The sequence below is a fragment of the Coregonus clupeaformis genome, chromosome 29 (assembly GCF_020615455.1).
Source record: "Coregonus clupeaformis isolate EN_2021a chromosome 29, ASM2061545v1, whole genome shotgun sequence".
NCBI classification, from domain to species: Eukaryota; Metazoa; Chordata; class Actinopteri; order Salmoniformes; family Salmonidae; genus Coregonus; species Coregonus clupeaformis.
The window spans coordinates 33,062,728-33,082,462 of record NC_059220.1 but is presented as its reverse complement, the minus strand read 5'-3'; the positions used below and the strand labels follow the sequence as shown (position 1 = coordinate 33,082,462).

Sequence of the window (19,735 nt, the reverse complement as noted above, 5' to 3'; positions counted from 1 at the left end):
CTCTGAAATAGAATGAACTGAAAAACTATTTTGTATTTATTATAGTACTTATTTGTGCATATACGTGAAAACAAAATGTCTAGAAATGAAGAATGTTGACATTCGTCAAATGGGCATGTGAAATATTGAGATGACAAGTATTGATGTGTTTTCTTTTATTTATTTTAAGCTAGAAGGCCTACATTTCCAAATGTATCCGTAGAAAATGAAGACAAGTCATTATGCAAGTAGGATAAATCAGTGTGCGTTTTGATATAAAGTTGCTACATTTACACTTGTAATCTCATATACGAGAGGCAGCCCGGTTGGAAAATTAATGAATTCACTTTTCACCTGGTGCAAACCCGGGCGACCCGGGCCAGATAATCGAATCCCCCGATTCTATTAAATTACTTCTGAAAACCTGAATAGCGTCCTTGTCATTTCTAGCTAGCTACTACTAGCTAATTTACGCACTGCGAGGGGATTTACAAGCAACACATGTTGTCACTTTCTTCCAAGTAAGTAGCTTACTTGACCGTGTTTGTTGGCAATATAGCGCATAGCTGGGTAACAAAATTGGGATATTGCTGACTTGTTTATTAGTTAAAAGTTACGCTAGCTACTGTAGCTAGATAACTTAATCAACTGTTTGACTAAAGTTATCTAGCTAGGCTAGCTGACGTTGACAACGTTAGCTAGCTAACTAAAGTTGTTTTAAGCTAGCTAGCTGGTTACTTATCGGAGTAACTTCGTGTTAGACATATTTTCTGAATGTGTAACTAGTAATGGTACAGTACGGTACAGCTAGCTAGCTAGCTAGCTAGCTAACGGCATTTTCCAGTTGTGACCCCATGGCTATCTTTAACGTTATGTCAAAGTGAAAGTTGGTCAATTAGCTAGCAAGTTATAGGTAACGTTAGTTATCGAACTTTAATGTCGCAAGTTTGGAATAGAGACGTGTAAATTTGGCGAACTAACGTTAGATAGCTTAGCTTCTAAAGTTGGCTACCTAACTAGCTAGTTACAAGTGGAACTTGAGTGCACACCAGCTAATTAGCTAGCTAACAATGCCAGCTACTGTACAATGTCAGTCCACGGCATAACAACTGCGTAGCAAGTAGGCCTAAGCTGGTTTTCTACAGTAATGCTACAGTTAATTTATAGCAGAGATTTTGACTTTGCAGCCCTCACTGGTAACCATAGACTTGTTGAAGTGACGTAGCCAGTCCCGACCTAGCAAAATAGGTCAGTAGTTAATAAGAAAAACTCTCATTTCATAGTACAGGTAAGGTATTGATAACTATGAGTTGGCAGTGTGCTCCAAACTCTGTGAGAGAGAGAAATAATAACGGTGTCTCTTTTGCCAACAGTGCCTCATAGTCCTCAGGGTGTGAGAGTGTAAGGGGGTGCGGCTGCCACAATTCCAGAAGAGGGAGGGAGAAAGGCATTCTGCCTTTGAACCCCAGAGAGGCACAATCTGCCCCAGAGACTGGTATAATCGTGATGTCAGAGGAAGATGGTAAACCCGTCCAGGCTCCGGAGGCCAAGGCAGAGCCAGTGGCCCCCAGTGGCCAGGGACCTACGTCCGTGTCCACAACTGTGTCGGGGCCCCCCACCCCCACCGAGGATGAGGAGGATGAGAGCGAAGACGAGTCTGAGATCCTGGAGGAGAGCCCTTGCGGCCGCTGGCAGAAACGCAGAGAGGAGGTGAGACACATTGACCATTGGACTGTCCATGAACGTATTGCAACAGTGTTTGTGAAAGTACTGAACCGTGTCTCTGCCTCTGTTCTCTCCCCCAGGTGAACCAGCGGAACGTCCCAGGGATAGACGCTGCCTACCTGGCCATGGACACAGAGGAGGGGGTGGAGGTGGTCTGGAACGAGGTTATGTTCTCTGAGAGGAAAAACTTCAAACTGCAGGAGGTAAAGTATGTCTGGCTGCTACACAAACATCTCCCCTCTCTGTCTGTTCTTGTGTCTAGTAGAGTTATCGTTGTACTAGAGCAAATATCTTAATTTGCCTTGAACACTGATACAAACAGGTGATCCCACCTCTATGGAGACTTTAGTTAAATGCTGTCCCCATGTTCTCCCTATTCCTCTGTGAACAGGAGAAGGTGAAGTCTGTGTTTGACAACCTGATTCAGCTGGAGCACCTCAACATTGTCAAGTTTCACAAGTACTGGGCTGACATCAATGACATCAACCGTGCCAGGGTGAGTTCTGACTCGTCTATGAGAGGAAATACTTTCCTTGTTTGTATCACATGGGCTGGTTGATATAGTCAGGCCAATGTGAGTAAGGAGTCAGTGAAATAATGTAACACATAATTTCAATGATTCTTCCTAACTGATAAGTTGCTGTCTTCACCTCAGGTGATTTTCATCACAGAATACATGTCCTCGGGAAGTCTGAAACAGTTTCTGAAGAAGACTAAGAAGAACCACAAGACCATGAATGAAAAGGTGCAAATATCATAATACAATTTCCCCTGCCCACCAAGTCCCCTACAACACAGTAGCACATCAAAGGATGTTTAGCTTTGCAGATAAGACATTCATTAGTCTACATGTAACAGAATGTATCATTTGTTTGTTCTTTAGGCCTGGAAGAGATGGTGCACCCAGATCCTCTCAGCGCTCAGGTCAGTCTCTCTCACTCATACAGACCAACTCTGTCATAGCTGCAACACTAATAACAGGGCCCCATATTCAATCAAAACAGGTAATCAGGGTGATGTGTAGTAGGCACGAAACAGGAGAAAATGTTTTGTAATGGTGTGAAACATGGATGTTCTACCTCAACTGAACCAATAAGAACAAGAATTTTGTTGAGGTGTGCCTTACGGAACACAAACCTGGTTTACGATGACAGACGAAAACAACTATGGGGTTGACTAACTCCTATGGTCTCTGATGAGCCTCTGTTAGTTACCTCCACTCCTGTGAGCCGCCCATCATCCACGGGAACCTGACCTGTGACACAATCTTCATCCAACACAACGGACTCATCAAGATAGGATCAGGTAGTGCTCCAGTCCTAAACACCTGGGTGAACAGCACCACACCAGCCCTGTATGGGTTTAGCTCCAGGTTATAAGATTATAAGGCTGCGTTTACAGGCAGCCCAATTCTGATCTTTTTTTCACTCATTGGTCTTTTGACAAGTAGATCAGCTCTGAAAAAAATCTGATGTGAAAAGATCTGATGTGATTGGTCAAAAGACCAATGAGTGGAAAAAAGATCAGAATTGGGCTGCCTGTCTAAACGCAACCAAATAGTCTGACTGTGTCTAATCCAGTGTCTGTTCTCCCCCAGTGGCTCCAGACACCATCAACAACCATGTGAAGACCTGCAGAGAGGAACAGAAAAACCTGCACTTCTTCGCTCCTGAATATGGAGGTAAAGACTTAGAATGCCTTGGATAGGTCAGATGTAGGTTAAATATAGGATATTCTCAGGAAATATCTTTCACTAAAACCATCATTGCCTCATGTCTCTTCTCTCTCTACTTTATCTTCTCCCTGACCCCTGTAGCTGTTGCAGATGTCACCACTGCAGTGGATATCTATTCCTTTGGGATGTGTGCCTTGGAGGTGAGATGGCACTCTCAAATTGAAATGCATTTAAAATTGATGTAATCTCTGTGCGTCAGAACTCATGTGATGTCATATCACCGTATCAGGCTTATCTGCTCTCTGCTGCGTTGAGGCTTGTGTTGGGTGGATGGTGGTGATATCATTGTGTGTGTCTGTTATATAGATGGCAGTGTTGGAGATCCAGGGGAATGGAGAATCTTCCTACGTCTCTCAGGAGGCCATCAACAATGCCATACAGTCACTGGAAGACCCACTGCAGAGGGTAAGTGTGTGTGTGCGTGTAATATTATGGTTGTGTGTGTGTGATACCCATGTGTGTGTTCCCTGCAGGAGTTTATTCAGAAGTGTCTGGAGGCTGACCCGTTTAAGAGGCCTACAGCCAGAGAGCTGCTTTTCCACCAGGCTCTGTTTGAGGTGCCCCTGTTAAAGCTGCTAGCTGCACACTGCATCGTCAGCCACCAGCGTGAGTCTCTCTCGCACACTCTCACAGATAAACACTACGCCACCAGAGTGAGTCTTCACACAAACACGAGACACTCGCTCATTCTCACACACAAACATACACTGCATTATCAGCCACCAGCGTGAGTACCTCTATCTTCTCCATACCTCTCTCAGATATGATCCCTGAGAATGCCTTAGAGGAGATCACTAAGAACATGGACCCCAACCTCATCATCGCTGAGATAAAGGAGGGCGTGCAGCTGAAGTAAGAGACACCAACAGTTTAACTATCTTTAACTGAGTAAGTTTTAGATCTCAGGGTATTTTCTTCAGTCCTGTGCTGATCTGGTTTTTCTCTCTCATCAGGCTGTCTCAGTTTCCTGCCCTGGAGCTGGATAAGTTCCTGGAGGATGTCAGGTAAGGAACTCGCCATCAGCTACTGAACAGGACCAGGAAGCTGTCCAGCCTATTACATATTTTCACCACTAGAGGGTGTAGCTAAACCAGAGCGCTCATAGACCTCTACTGCTACATTACTAGAGAAGCATCTTGTAATGCACTATACAGTCTCTGGGGTGGCAGTATTTAGCATTAGCCTATTATTGTGCTTTGCCTACATCTGAAATATAAGGTTTTTCTCTAGCCCTTCCCCCGTTCATACTTTTTATTGAAGTATTGCTCAAATCTGTGTGTGTGTAAATGTAAGAGAACCTACAAACACTCAAGATTTGCTCCCAGAGTTTTGATGTTGCAAGGTGACCATCGTGGGTCTACACTTTAGCCTTAATAACATGTGTATGCTTTACCTGTCTCATCATGAAATGAATGTAACCCCTCTGCCCTCCCTAACAGGAATGGTATCTACCCCCTGACAGCGTTCGGTCTGCCCTCTCGCCAGCAGCCCCAGCAGTCCCCTGTCAAATCCCCCATTGTCACCCCCTCCGTCAAATCCCCTACCCCAGAACCTTCTGAACTAGAGACACGCAAGGTGAGGGAGAGGAGAGAGTGGGAAGTAATATATATCCAATCAATTACTTCATAATAGTAATACATTTGATTTGTTGGACACCTATCTGAACACCTACGTTTCTCACCTTCTGCAGGTTGTTCAGATGCAGTGTAATATTGAGCCAGTGGAGGAGGGTGCAAAACATCATGTAAGTAGCTTTAATCTCATCATTTTCAGTTCAATGAATAAAAGTCAACAAGCATGTTCTAGTGGCCAGTCACTGAATGTGTAACCTACTCTATATCTCCTCCTCCCTCCACAGCTGACACTACTGTTGAAGCTGGAGGACAAACTGAACAGACACTTAAGCTGTGACTTGTTACCCAGTAAGAACAACAGAAACAAACAGACATGTCATTGAGCTGGGCAGGCAGGGGCTGGAGATCAAAGTGTACGTTCGGTTAAAGGAATACAGAACGCATACTGTGATCTATGCTATTGCTAACCCAGTGTGTTTTATCAGACCGCGCTTGGACCCTTGGGTCTTCTATAACAAGAACACGACAATCCGCAGCCACTATACTGCTCCCAAGGGGGCCAATAGGATTAAGTCTTACTGGACTGTCCTCTCCTAATGACGAATGGGACTCAATGGAACACAGGTGCATAGGCCAGACAGGCCACAAGTCTCGATCAAACTATGTAGCCAGTCTCAAACTGTTAGACAGGTGTTTGGGTAAGATAACATAGCCACACAGCATTCCTTTAAACAATGTCAGATTTCACAATCGAAGGGATTAGAGTTGTAACCCTCCCAGCTCTTGTCTGACCCAGCTTGTTGTGTATGTTGTCTGGGAATGGCAGGACCTTGGCCACAAAGCCTGTCTGTGTGTGTTTTGTCTTTGACTCCAGACACTGGCCCTGCCCTAGTGTACTGTAACCCCAGCCTAATCCACATCGGTGGGGCTGCTTCAATTGCACTCATAGCTGGCATGATCACTGTTTGTTTGTGTGTGCCTTGTATGTGAGATACCAGTGGGCTAGCGTGCAGATAAGGTGGAATTGGGTGGAGGGGGACAATGCATGGAAGGCCATATTGGGGATCCTTAGACTGTACAAACACAGTATTATGTTGTACCCCATAGGGAATACAGGTCTAAGTTAGGGATCTACGTGGAACACTAGTCTTCCCATAGTCAGGAGGGTGTGTTCGTATGAACCCCCCAGACATACACACATGACAGGCGTGTCTAGTGTTGCATGCCCATGTGTTGAGAATGTCAGGCGTGTGTGGATGTTGCTGGCAGCTGCTCTGTCTCTGGGGAGGGCTGGGGCACGGACACACCCTGCAGGGGATACAAATGCATACAGATTGCCTACACGTACACAAACGTATACTCACCCATGCATGCATATTCCTTAACTACCTGTGTCTTCCCACGTCATACATGTACCTCCTATTGATACTTAAGCTGCTCCTATCAGAGCCAAAAGTCCAGTGTAACTCTGTTGGGATACTAACACATTTTGATATTGCACTTAAGATTGCGTAGGAACAAATCTGTGTATATGCTACCACTGACCCTACTGTTTCTGTTCCAGATGAGAACGTACAGGAACTGGCTGTTGAACTGGTCCAACTGGGCTTTATCAGCGAGGTAAGAGTGTGTGTACTTGTGTGAGAGAGACGAAAAAGGTTGTTTGTAGGTGTTCTGTGGTAGAGTGGTGTGTGTGGGTTTGTGAGAGTAAGTGTTGTAGATGGCAGAGGAGAGTGGATTAGTGTCCATTATGAGTGTCGCACACACTCTAGCTCTGCTTGACCCCTACACTCTCACACTCACTCTCACACACACACAGGCAGTGTGCGCAAATGTCAGATAGCAGCTCCTACTCTCCACTCTACTACAGATAGGATGCTGCTTTTAGATTCTCCCACTCCGTACTTATAGCTCTGGAGCATGCATACATAATATCTCCCACCCCCAACTCTTGACTCTTCTGTGTGTGCTCCCTCTCCACAAAATGTGATTGCTTGTCCTTACAGGTGGACCAAAGCAGGATGGCCACTGTACTAGAAGAGGCCTTCACCAAGTTCTTCAGCAGGAACGATTCCCTCAACCCTGTCACTGTGTCCACATAACAGGATCACCACAGACCCCCACTCCAGTACCTCTATATACGCCTCCACAGGCACCTTCGTAGGTGGTTTGAAATCAGATACAAATCTAATTCCTGGCCATGCGACTTGTCTGAACGGTCAAATCTGATTTTATTTGCCCTCAAGTGGTTTTTACTGTTATTTGGCATATCTTGTTGCTTGATAGCTTCTCCGTTGACAGTTTGACAAGAATGTGGTAGCTAACTAGCTTGTTAATTGTTTACAAACAATTGGGTGAATGTGCTAGAAAGCTAAAGCTAGCTAGTTGATTGTTGTGGCTAGCCAAAAAAGACTTGTTATTGAAAGTTCGGTCATCTTAACCTTCGAGGCTTTAAAAGTGTTTCTTACTCTGATTTTGAACATTTCAAAGCAACTGGGAAATGTCCATGGCAGGCATTGTCACCTTAGCTTACTACATAAGTGATAGGAAGCATGAGCACCTCCAGCCTACACCACTGCACATAACCGTCGTAAATATGACAACTAGCGTAGCCATGTCAGCAAATTACTGTCTGAACACTCACACATCTGATTTGGTCACTTGTAACTTTTTGGTTGGCCAGTCAGTATTCCAAAACGGATTTGAAAACCAAAACGGATTTTAGCATTAAAGATGCACTATGCAGCAATCGCTCCGCCATTTCCTGGTTGCTAAAATTCTAATAGTTTGCCTAATTTCAGTTTGACAAAACTAACAAGTATAGTGTAGAGAATCATTGTACCATCTAAACTGCTTTAAAATATATTTTACATAACCAAAAATATTGTATTTTAAGCTGTTTTGAAGCTGGTGTACAAAACTGAAAGTATGACTCAAATGAAACTTGACAGGACACATAGAAATAGCGCACATAGAACAGATCTACCCCCTACCGCTTCTTAGACTTGCTTTCAATGAGAATGAATGTGAATTTGGTTGGGTCGCCCAAAAAGTTACATATTGCAGCTTTAAGGTCTGCAGTGTGAACAAGGCTTAATTCTCTGGGGGACCATATATAGCCTTACGGGGCTGCCCGAGTCAGTCCCCCTCTGTTTAGTTCTCTTTACAGTAGCAACTTATTTTTGGGAAGGAAGCCAACACGGTTATCATATGTCAGTATTACTTGTTTGTGTTTTTAGAAATGCATTTACTATCTTTGCCATTTGCCTTTTTTGTGGCTGTATACAAGCACACTTGCTCTCCCCTTAAAGTTCTCTGCTTCGGTGTGGTCACAGCTATGCATGAATGTCTGTGGTGAACCTCACTCTCTTTCTGAACGCTGTAGGTGAGCCTTGTATACATTTATGAGTGGGGTAGGGGGAGTGGAGTCTGTTACGAATGTGTCATATCTTCACTTTTTAACAAACTGAAATGTTTACTGTGCTCTTAACGGATGGAGCCACACCCCCATGGAGTCTGAGCCAATAGTCTGGGAGTGGTGGGATTTACGGGCTATCAGTCAAAGCAGAGGAACTACCTGAACAATTTACAGGAGATGTCCAATGGCTGGAGCTGTAGTTAAGAGGTGGCTGATCGGTGAATGCCGTATTCATGCCTCTGATTGGTTAACCCAACTTTATATAGTCTGTAAAAACTAATAATAATGACTTTACATTGTTTGGCCAACCTTATTTCTTATACTGTTCTTCATCTGGATAATTGAATGGTTTCCTTTGGACTTTCCTTTGAATATTCTGGCCATTGAGAAAGTATGTTTTTTGTTGTGAACAGGTAATGATTTACTTTACTGTACAACCCAATGAGGAGTTGATGTTGAAGTCCAAATATGAAATGTAGATATGAGTGGACAAACAGTTAATCTAGTGGCCTGGCTGTCTAACTCATACTGCTTTAACCAAGCTGTTGTCTTGCCAACGGCAACACTCTAGTGCTGTTGAGTGCAGAAATAGTTGGGTAACCTGGGTCACATTCAGTAGGGCACAATGTTGTGGAATTTTGACATGGATCTATATTGTGTAGAACAGTCACACCTATATGAATCCTGTTAGCTGTATTCATTGCTTTTCTATCTGCAACGTTCAGTACATTGCACACTCCAAATGCAACCCAGGCTACAGAATGATGCACTTGCCTTAAGTTTACTCAACAGCCTCTTTCCCCATAGCTGAATTCACTGGTAGAATGGCAAAAAGCTAAGCAGTCAAACTACAGCGGGTCACATCTGTTACTCAGAAATGTTTCTGTCCACTGTGACAATCTGATATTTTAGCTGGAAAAACTGCAACTGCAACAGCAAAGCCTGCAACTAGATCCAACCTCAATATCTTAACATTTGTTTTACGGTTACTGTATTCACAATCTGATTATTTTTTTCTTTATACTCTCTACTTTGTGAGAAGCACTTGGGCAGTGTATTTAGTGATTGAGAAATAAGTGGGTTGGTGAGTATGGTGATTGGATTTGTGTGTGTGCCTATGCGTGAGTAGTAGTGTGTGTGTGTGTGTGTGTGTGTGTGTGTGCCTTCGGACTAGTGTATCCTATGAGAGCCTTTGCAATGTATGATTCTTTCATGTTTCATTATTCAATTGTTTGGTATTCTGTATGATTAAATATGTATGCACCACCTCTCCCTAAATATGTCTCGTCATTAATTAGTTACTGAATACTTTCATCTGGGATGTTCAATCAGACACTGCTAACAGTAACTCAGTGAATGCCTCCACCTAGTCTGTGGTTTACTCTCACCTAATGACATATGTTAGGTATTACTGCACTGTTGGAGCTGGGAACAGAAGCATTTTGCTACACCCTCGATAACATCTGCAAAAATATGTGTAACTGACCAATACAATTTTGTTATTTGATACACACATACAGACCTACATTTAGCTGACTCTTTTACCCCCAACCACTTTATACACACAGTAAGAGTGAGATAATTGAAACACAAATTAAAATGTAACACACTCTCCCGCCCTGTTTTCAATTTGCATACAAACACTGACCTTTGTTCCCAGTGAACGCCCAACATCGCTTGACAGGTGAAGCCCGTGACGTCACCAACTCGGTAGGCGCGAGGAGGTTTTTCATGAAAATAAAACGTTAGCCTGTCTGTTATCCTCCATGAAATAGGCTATATCTTGACAAATATACTGCAGAAGTATGTGTGGTTTCGGTAAGTGAACTTTACATTACTTGTTTTTTTTGTACCGGAGAAAGCTACCTATTGTTTTCACTTCGGCGAGGGAACCATTCTGTCACCCGATTACATTTTGTCACCCGTTGATAACCCTTGATCATGACTCTCAGTTCCATTACATTGCACATACAGTGCCTTCAGAAAGTATTCACACCCCTTGACTTTTTCCACATTTTGTTGTGTGACAAAACGGTATTAAAATTGATTTAATTGTAAAAACATAAATATATATCAACGATCTACACAAAATACTCTGCAGTGTAAAGTGGAAGTAAAATTCGAACGTCTGTAAAAAATACAACACTAATATATCTTGATTAGATAAGTATTCAACCCCCTGAGTCAATACATGTTAGAATCACTTTCTTTCCTGAATACAAAGTGTTATGTTTGGGGCAAATCCAATACAAAACATTACTGAGTACCACTCTACATATTTTCAAGCATAGTGGTGGCTGCATCATGTTATGGGTATGCTTGTAATAGTTCTAGACTGGAACGTTTTTCAGGATAAAAAATAAACTTAATGGAGCTCAGCACAGGCAAAATCCTAGACGAAAACCTGGTTCAGTCTGCTTTCCACCTTTCAGCAGGCCAAATCTACACTGGTGTTGCTTACCAAGAAGTCAGTGGATGTTCCCGAGTGGCCATGTTACAGTTTTGACTTAAATCTGCTTGAAAATCTATGGCAAGACCTGAAAATGATTGTTTAGCAATGATTAACAACCGATTTGACAGAGCTTGAAGAATGTACAAAATAATAATGGCCAAATATTGGACAATCCAGCTGTGAAAAGCTATTAGAGATTTATCCAGAAAGTTTGTCTGTCTGTGTGTCTGTCTCTCTGTGTGTGTGTGTGTGTGTCAGATAAGGAGAAGGGTCCGGGGTGGCTGATGAAGAAGGGGTTTACTCTGATCCTAGTGGGCCACATCAACTTCATCCTGGGAGCCATCGTCCACGGCAGCATCCTGCGCCACATCTCCAAACCCAATGACCAGATCACCACTGAGTTCACCGCAGGCAACATAATCTCTGTCACTTCTGGACTGCTGGTCAGTCAGAAAACTATATTATGGGTTACTGTAGTAATAATTTGTAATACCGTGATGTTATAGATTTTAAAAAACGTACGTTTGTCTTTACGTTTTCAGAGCATTGCAACAGGAATTATTGCCATATTGGTGTCAAGAAATCTGTTGGTTTGGAAACTGGTAAGACCATCACCATCCATAACAATAACATATAATTTGTAAGATAGAATGAACATCATTAAGTCTGCAACCATCACCTCTTCACCTCCTCTCTCGTACATTCTTTCCCCACTGACCTCCCTTGATTACTTGTTCTAGTCTTTTTAATAAATATTTGTGTGTTGAAAATGTCTAACCTCTTAGCTATTTGCATACACTTCAAACAGACATACATAACCCACCAGATACACCACTATGGGTTTCTTCACTGTACCCAAACCAAAAACAGATTTAATGCGTCGCTCAGTTATGTATAGTGCCATGTCATCGTGGAATGCCCTGCTCCAAGAGGTTATTCAGGCAAAAAGCAAGTTTAGCTTAAAAAAAAACAGATAAAAAAACATATTGTATCACCGGGCCTATCCTCTTTCTAAAGATCTAATTTAACTGTACAGTATCAGTCAAAAGTTTGGACACACTTACTCATTCAAGGGTTTTTCTTTATTTTTACAATTTTCTACATTGTAGAATAATAGTGAAGACATCAAAACTATGAAATAACACATGGAATCATGTAGTAACCAAAAAAAGTGTTAAACAAATCAAAATCTATTTTATATTTGAGATTCTTCAAAGTAGCCACCTTTTGTCTTGATGACAGCTTTGCACACTCTTGGCATTCTCTCAACCAGCTTCATGAGGTAGTCACCTGGAATGCATTTCAATTAACAGGTGTGCCTTGTTAATTTGTGGAATTGTTTTCCTTCTTAATGCATTTGAGCCAATCAGTTGTGTTGTGACAAGGTAGGGTTGGTATAGAGAGATAGCCCTATTTGGTAAAAGACCAAGTCCATATTATGGCAAGAACAGCTCAAATAAGCAAAGAGAAACGACAGTCCATCATTACTTTAAGACATGAAGGTCAGTCAATCCAGAAAATGTCAAGAACTTTTAAAGTTTCTTCAAGTGCAGTCGCAAAAACCATCAAGCGCTATGATGAAACTGGCTCTCATGAGGACCACCACAGGAAAGGAATACTCAGAGTTACCTCTGCTGCAGAGGATAAGTTCATTAGAGTTGCCAGCTTCAGAAATTGCAGCCCAAATAAATGCTTCACAGAATTCAAGTAACAGACACATCTCAACGTCAACTGTTCAGAGGAGACTGCATGAATCAGGCATTCATGGTCGAATTGCTGCAAAGAAACCACTACTAAAGGTGCTGCATCAGATGACCTGGCCTCCACAATCACCCGACCTCAACCCAATTGAGATGGTTTGGGATGAGTTGGACCGCAGAGTGAAGGAAAAGCAGCCAACAAGTGCTCAGCATATGTGGGAACTCCTTCAAGACTGTTGGAAAATAATTCCAGGTGAAGCTGGTTGAGAGAATGCCAAGAGTGTGCAAAGCTGTCATCAAGACAAAGGGTGGCTACTTTGAAGAATCTCAAATATAAAATATATTTTGATTTGTTTTAACACTTTTTTTGGTTACTACATGATTCCATATGTGTTATTTTCATAGTTTTCTACAATGTAGAAAATAGTACAAATAAAGAAAAACCCTTGAATGAGTAGGTGTGTCCAAACTTTTGACTGGTACTGTATATAGGAATATGTAGATATGAATAGTGTGTAAATAGTATTTTTGTTGTCTCAGTGTCTTTCCAATAGATAACTCATATTATTATTTTTAGTTTTTTTAGAATGTTTATTTTATGTCTATAACTTGTCTATAACTGTTCTGTACTTTCATGTATTTGTAAGTTTTATTTGGACCTCAGGTAGAGGTCTAGCTAATGGGGATCCTAATAAACTATACTCCCTTGACTTCACCCCTCTTTCCCTCCTTTCTCCTCTGCCTATCCCCCCTACTCTTGCTCTCTCTCTTCTCCTTCTCCTCCGCAACTCCAGCACATAGGTCTTCTGATTAGTTCCTTCCTGAATGCCCTACTCTCTGCGGCCTGCGGCGTCGGGCTCCTATTGGCTATTAGCCTCACCATTGCCAACGAGGGGCGGGGCCTCATGATGGGCTGCAACTTCACTGACCTGCCAATCAACGCCCGCTCACCAATCAACGCAGACTGCCCCTTCGATACCACACGGATATATGTACGTCTGTTATAGGACGTCTGTCCCTCTCTCCCTCTGCCGCTTTGACACCACACAAATATGTATTAAGTTCCTCTCTCTCTCTAGGACACTACCCTGTCTCTGTGGTTCCCATGTGTTCTGCTGGCAGGACTGGAAACAGGACTGTCCATCTGGTGCTTCGTAGTGGGACTGGTACTGAGGGGTCTAGGACCCTGCTCACATGCATACCTCAAAGAACAGGTAATACACACACACATACACACACACACACTATCCTTTAATCTCCATCTCACCTGTTTCTTTTCTCTGTGCCAGCTGGAGGAAGAGGCTCTGACCAATAGGGCAGCGGCAGATCCAGAGTACTCACCCCCAGGCCAAAGCCTGATTGGACAACACTCTGCCTACGCATAGAGGACTGCCACAGTCAGGGAGGTGAGGGCTCAGTCCACCGGTGCTTGACCCTTCCCTGAGCCTCTACCCTCTAGCCCTTTCTCATTTCCTTTTTTGTTTTTGTTTAAATCATCTCTTACTTTTTTCTCTCACATTTTACAAACATAATAAATTAAATAATATAAATACAAATATTTTCACATCAATACATGGGTTCATTATTAGGCTACTTAACATGATTTACCTATTTCTCCTTTCCCATTCCCCTAGGTGGAGCCATGGTGCCTAGTGGTGCTTGTTTTAGTAAAAAACACATGGGTTCATGGGTTATGACTGTGCAATTACCATTTTACCATGTAATTTTAAGTAAATACCTGGTCATTCCTGTACCGTAAACTAAAACACTACACATCTAATCAATTTCTTCAGATCTACCAAAGCAATTTTTTTAAAGGAGCTAAAGTAACTAACGTCTCCTCTCATGCTCTCTTTCCAACATTGTTTTGATGACGAAGGGGATGACTGAACCTCGTCCTCCTCAGAGAACCTCCCTGATGCCTATACCTCCACTCATACCAAAGACTCTCCTCTCCCTCTCAGTGAGCGGCTAGACTGTAAGATGACCATGTTTCTGTGTTTATTCACGTCTGCCTCAGAATGTCAAACCTCCCCTCGATCCGCCAACAACATTTCACAAATACAGAATTATAATAATAATAATAATAATAATTGGTCATTTAGCAGACGCTCTTATCCAGAGCGACTTACAGGAGCAATTAGGGTTAAGTGCCTTGCTCAAGGGCACATCGACAGATTTTTCACCTAGTTGGCTCGGGGATTAGAACCAGCGACCTTTCGGTTACTGGCACAACGCTCTTAACCACTAAGCTACCTGGGATCAATATCCTCGTTATAGTATTTCGCGAAGATCATATTTAAATCAGTGGAAATTATTGTATTTCATCACATTTGGCATTTATCATGCTTCATACTCCGTTATTTTCAGACTTGATATTAAGGGCTGGGCATTATGGCCTAAAAATCATATCTAAATGTTTTCTAACTCATGGGCAATTGACGATATACTTTGTTGTACAATTAAAGGTCAATTAAAGGTTAAATACACTGCATTTCAAACAGTCAGCAATAATCTAATGAATGCAGGGCTTGTGAAATTATACCTAGGCTAAATATAAGCCTTCCACAACCATAAGACCTACTAATAATTAAATTATTTTATCAAAATAGTTTCACCTCCTTTTTTGCAATAATCACTGATCTGGCTTTCAAGTCTGTCTATGAAAATGCCCTTTTTGTTACAAAGTTAACCAGCACCATGCATAATGCACATTCACTAATAATGACTAACTTCTTGTAGCTGGCATTATAGAAAATCAACACCGGTCTCATAAACAATCTCTCAAGCACAAGCCCACGTGCTAGTGAGTAGCCAGCTAATCTTTATATTTCAAGTTTAGTCAACTTGGATCTACAGTTGAAGTCGGAAGTTTACATACACTTGGGTTGGAGTCATTAAAACTCATTTTTCAAGCACTGCACACATTTCTTGTTAACAAACTATAGTTTTGGCAAGTCGGTTAGAACATCTACTTTGTGCATGACACAATTAATTTTTCCAACAATTGTTTACAGACAGATTATTTCACTTATAATTCACTGTATCACAATTCCAGTGGGTCAGAAGTTTACATACACTAAGCTGACTGCCTTTAAATTCCAGAAAATAATGTAATGGCTTTAGAAGCTTCTGATAGGCTAATTGACATCATTTGAGTCAATTGGAGGTGTACCTGTGGATGTATTTCAAGGCCTACCTTCAAACTCAGTGCCTCTTTGCTTGACATCATGGGAAAATCAAAAGAAATCTGCCAAGACCTCAGAAAACTTTTTGTAGACCTCCACAAGTCTGGTTCATCCTTGGGAGCAATTTCCAAATGCCTGAAGGTACCACGTTCATCTGTATAAACAATAGTACGCAAGTATAAACACCATGGGACCACGCAGCCGTCATACCGCTCAGGAAGGAGACGCATTCTGTCTCCTAGAGATTAACATACTTTGGTGCGAAAATTGCAAATCAATCCCAGAACAACAGCAAAGGACCTTGTGAAGATGCTGGAGGAAACAGGTACAAAAGTATCTATATCCACAGTAAAACAAGTCCTATATCGACATAACCTGAAAGGCCACTCAGTAAGGAAGAAACCACTGCTCCAAAACCGCCATAAAAAAGCCAGACTACGGTTTGCAACTGCACATGGGGACAAAGATCGTACTTTTTGGAGAAATGTCCTCTAGTCTGATGAAACAAAAATAGAACTGTTTGCCCATAATGACCATCGTTATGTTTGGAGGCAAAAGGGGGATGCTTGCAAGCCGAAGACTTACTGTAAGTCGCGCTGGATAAGAGCGTCTGCTAAATGACTAAAATGTTTTTAAAAATGTAACACCATCACAACCGTGAAGCACGGGGGTGACAGCATCATGTTGTGGGGGTGCTTTACTGCAGTAGGGACTGGTGCGCTTCACAAAATACATAATGAGGAAGGAAGGTTATGTGGATATATTGAAGCAACATCTCAAGACATCAGTCAGGAAGTTAAAGCTTGGTCGCAAATGGGTCTTCCAAATGGACAATGACCCCAAGCATACTTCCAAAGTTGTGCCAAAATGGCTTAAGGACAACAAAGTCAAGGTATTGGAGTGGCCATCACAAAGCCCTGACCTCAATCCTATAGAAAATGTGGGCAGAACTGAAAAAGTGTGTGCGAGCAAGGAGGCCTACAAACCTGACTCAGTTACACCAGCTCTGTCAGGGGGGATGGGCCAAAATTCACCCAACTTATTGTGGGAAGCTTGTGGAAGGCTACCCGAAACTTTTGACCCAAGTTAAACAATTTAAAGGTAATGCTACCTAATACTAATTGAGTGTATGTACACTTCTGACCCACTGGGAATGTGATGAAAGAAATAAAAGCTGAAATAAATCATTCTCTCTACTATTATTCTGACATTTCATATTCTTAAAATAAAGTGGTGATCCTAACTGGCCTAAGACAGGGAATTTTTACTAGGATTAAATGTCAGGAATTGTGAAAAACTGAGTTTAAATGTATTTGGCTAAGGTGTATGTAAACTTCCGACTTCAACTGTATTTGCTAACAAGGTAGAACAGTTTGTTCTACCTTGTTTTGAACACACCCTTCTGTCCGTCTCCAACTGTTTGAACAGCATGCTAGCCTGTCCACATTGTTCAGATATTTAAATCAAGTGGGCTACCTTATTTTTCAGAATGAGAATGAATATTATTGCGCATTTATAAAAGACAGACTAGACAGCTAGTATAACAGTGTTTGGCTAAATGGCTGCTAGTGGTACATGGTACTGCAATACCGCGCGTGACAATCTGAGCATTAATTTTCCAGAATTGATACTCCTGTTTTAGTAGTCTGCTCTCACGCAATTTGAGGAGTTGAGACATAAAAAGGATATCGTTAGATAGGTTAACTTCTCTTCTATTACAGTAAAATAATATCTCAATGTCTTTCGGTGTCCATATGACTGATTCTGTCTGACCAAACCTCAAATGCAAATAGCAGCTAGCGAGTTGAAACCACTTGTCACAGAGAGGATGAAGTGATCTCTCATCTTTGTTGTTGTGAGTGGCAGGGGGAGGGGCTTGGTGTTTATGTTTGTGTGTAAATGGGAAGGTGCACAGTCACAGCAGATGGAGCGAAGGAAACGAGACTAAAAAGGCATGAGAACAAGCGGACATAAACGCTCATAAAAATGAAAAATGAACATACATTTTTGCGATACAGACATTTGGAATATCGCGGAAAAACACTCATTTGAATTAATTCACTATATCGCCCAGCCCTACTTCATATATGTAGGTATATAGCAATAGCCTGCCTGAGAGGGGCTCTGTGGTTCAATATCAACTGTCTTAAATTGCATCCTCTTCTATCCCCCCAGTTATTTCCTGATGGTGCATATGAAAGAAAGGAAACAGAGAGATGAAACCACTTTAGAGTACTGAGACACACCGTGAGAGTTTGTTTCAGGCGTAGCTGGGATGGGCTCACATTCCCCTACACCAGGCAGAAGCGAACAGCTCAGCGTTGAAGCGGTTAATCTGGGACTGGGTTAAATCGAGCAGGTTGTAATCTTTGCATGCAAGGCTAATCCCCCAAACCGAGGGGAGAATCAATATTGATATAAGGAGGTGACTGACACTGTCACAACAAAGCGGGTTCCCTGTGCGACACTGTCACAAAAAGGTTGTCCCTCCAGGGTTTCCGTATGTTGTTGATATTGTAGTACTACTGTAGTAGTGTGGTTTAGGAGGGATAAACTAGTGTAAGGCTACTCATCAAGATGCCCTGGTGGACAATCTGAATTGTGCTCTATCAGAATGTGGTTTGTTAATCTTTTATGTATAAGAGTTGGGTCAATTTCATATTTATTCAGTAAATTAAGGAAGTTAATTGAAATTCAGTTTATTAATACTTTTCTAATAGTTTTTTTTAAGCATGAGTGGAATTTCATTTCACCTCCTGAAATGAAAACTGAATTGATCTCAACCCTGATCTGGATCTACATTTAATGACCTATGTTGTTTTTTGGTTGCCTGCAGTATTTATACCCAAAGTTGCATCGGATTTTTTTTTGTTGTTGATTTTATGTCACAATGTGTTCAAAGTTTTTTACATTAAATAATCTGCTTCAAATTAATGTTTACTATTTGACTAATCATTGCTATCCTCAGAATACCTTGACTAGGTAGAAATGCACAGCACAATCTCACACACACACACATACACACACCCTGTATATATAGCCTCCCTACTGTTATTTTATTTTACTTCTGCTCTTTTTTCTCAACACTTTTTTTGTTGTTGTTTTATTTTTACTTTTTTTGTTAAAAATAAATGCACTGTTGGTTAAGGGCTGTAAGTAAGCATTTCACTGTAATGTCTGCACCTGTTGTATTCGGCGCATGTGACCAATAACATTTGATTTGATTTGATCACTAGTGATGGGGTGGGGGGGTTATACTGTTACATATCGGGATATTATTTTTTATGATATATGGTATTGTTTTGACAATTTCGCAATATTATTTTTGCACTATTTGGCTGTACCTACGACAAAACTCCAGTATTTTTCATTTATATTTTTCTCCATCTTCTTTTTTAAAAGGGAGCCAATTTGTGTTCAGCACTTTCATTTCCATGACTAATCAACACGTATTTTCTTATGGCTCTATCTTGACCCTCTGCAGCAGATATATGGTGAGCAATATGTTTGGAACATCGAATCGCAATACGTATAGAATCGTGAGAATCGCAATGTCGGCAATGTCGGCACCCAAGTATCTTAATAATATCATATCGAGAGGTCCCTGGCAATTCCCAGCACTACACATCACGAGTTTCCATCATAGGCTACAAGGCCTATTGTTGAGTAGGCTTACAACTGCAATAAATAAATACAAATCATATTGTGGGCTTTAGGCCTACTCACATATTTTACCTCGGGTGTGCTCTCCACATTGCTGTTTGTTTACCTTACACTGAGTGTTGGCATTGGGGTGATGGCTGCAGGGGATGGGAATGTTCAGGTCTATTCTGCAGCCTATTATGCAACCATTAATGAATGCACAGTATATATAACGTTGGACATGATGTTAATTATATTTGGATTTCTCTGTGATATATCATAATAAATATCAATTGAACTGATTGATAATTTTGCATAATGC

General features: G+C 41.6%; 2 protein-coding genes across 3 annotated transcripts; both read left to right on the top strand.

Moving 5' to 3' along the window:
* The first annotated feature begins 371 nt into the window (after window positions 1-371).
* LOC121545062 (nuclear receptor-binding protein-like) lies at window positions 372-7,320 on the top strand. The gene is made up of 18 exons (XM_045209167.1): window positions 372-500; window positions 1,353-1,689; window positions 1,785-1,907; window positions 2,096-2,200; window positions 2,360-2,449; window positions 2,588-2,628; window positions 2,915-3,009; window positions 3,302-3,385; window positions 3,521-3,579; window positions 3,746-3,844; window positions 3,913-4,045; window positions 4,201-4,291; window positions 4,393-4,443; window positions 4,879-5,014; window positions 5,130-5,183; window positions 5,298-5,361; window positions 6,578-6,633; window positions 7,020-7,320. The coding sequence occupies exons 2-18, from the start codon at window positions 1,486-1,488 to the stop codon at window positions 7,113-7,115; spliced, it is 1,581 nt and encodes a 526-aa protein (XP_045065102.1). The 5' UTR covers window positions 372-500; window positions 1,353-1,485; the 3' UTR covers window positions 7,116-7,320.
* A 2,809-nt stretch (window positions 7,321-10,129) lies between these two features.
* LOC121545061 (keratinocyte-associated protein 3-like) lies at window positions 10,130-18,833 on the top strand. 2 transcript variants are annotated; one of them, XR_005996191.2, is made up of 8 exons: window positions 10,130-10,249; window positions 11,142-11,326; window positions 11,426-11,485; window positions 13,378-13,575; window positions 13,663-13,797; window positions 13,873-13,989; window positions 14,463-14,561; window positions 17,947-18,833. XR_005996191.2 is itself a non-coding variant. In XM_041855421.2 (7 exons), the coding sequence occupies exons 1-6, from the start codon at window positions 10,237-10,239 to the stop codon at window positions 13,966-13,968; spliced, it is 687 nt and encodes a 228-aa protein (XP_041711355.1). In that variant the 5' UTR covers window positions 10,130-10,236; the 3' UTR covers window positions 13,969-13,989; window positions 14,463-14,718. The 2 variants fall into 2 exon arrangements, 1 of the variants encoding a protein (XP_041711355.1); XM_041855421.2 differs by lacking the exon at window positions 17,947-18,833 and having other exon boundaries at window positions 14,463-14,718.
* The last annotated feature ends 902 nt before the right edge of the window (window positions 18,834-19,735 follow it).

Coding starts and splice junctions, on each gene's coding strand:
- LOC121545062 (XM_045209167.1), top strand. CDS start 1,486: ATGTCAGAGGAAGATGGTAAACCCGTCCAGGCTCCGGAGGCCAAGGCA. Junction 4,292..4,392: donor AAGGAGGGCGTGCAGCTGAA/GTAAGAGACACC, acceptor CTCTCTCATCAG/GCTGTCTCAGTTTCCTGCCC. Junction 5,015..5,129: donor CTGAACTAGAGACACGCAAG/GTGAGGGAGAGG, acceptor CACCTTCTGCAG/GTTGTTCAGATGCAGTGTAA.
- LOC121545061 (XM_041855421.2), top strand. Junction 11,486..13,377: donor ATCTGTTGGTTTGGAAACTG/GTAAGACCATCA, acceptor CCGCAACTCCAG/CACATAGGTCTTCTGATTAG. Junction 13,798..13,872: donor ATGCATACCTCAAAGAACAG/GTAATACACACA, acceptor TCTCTGTGCCAG/CTGGAGGAAGAGGCTCTGAC.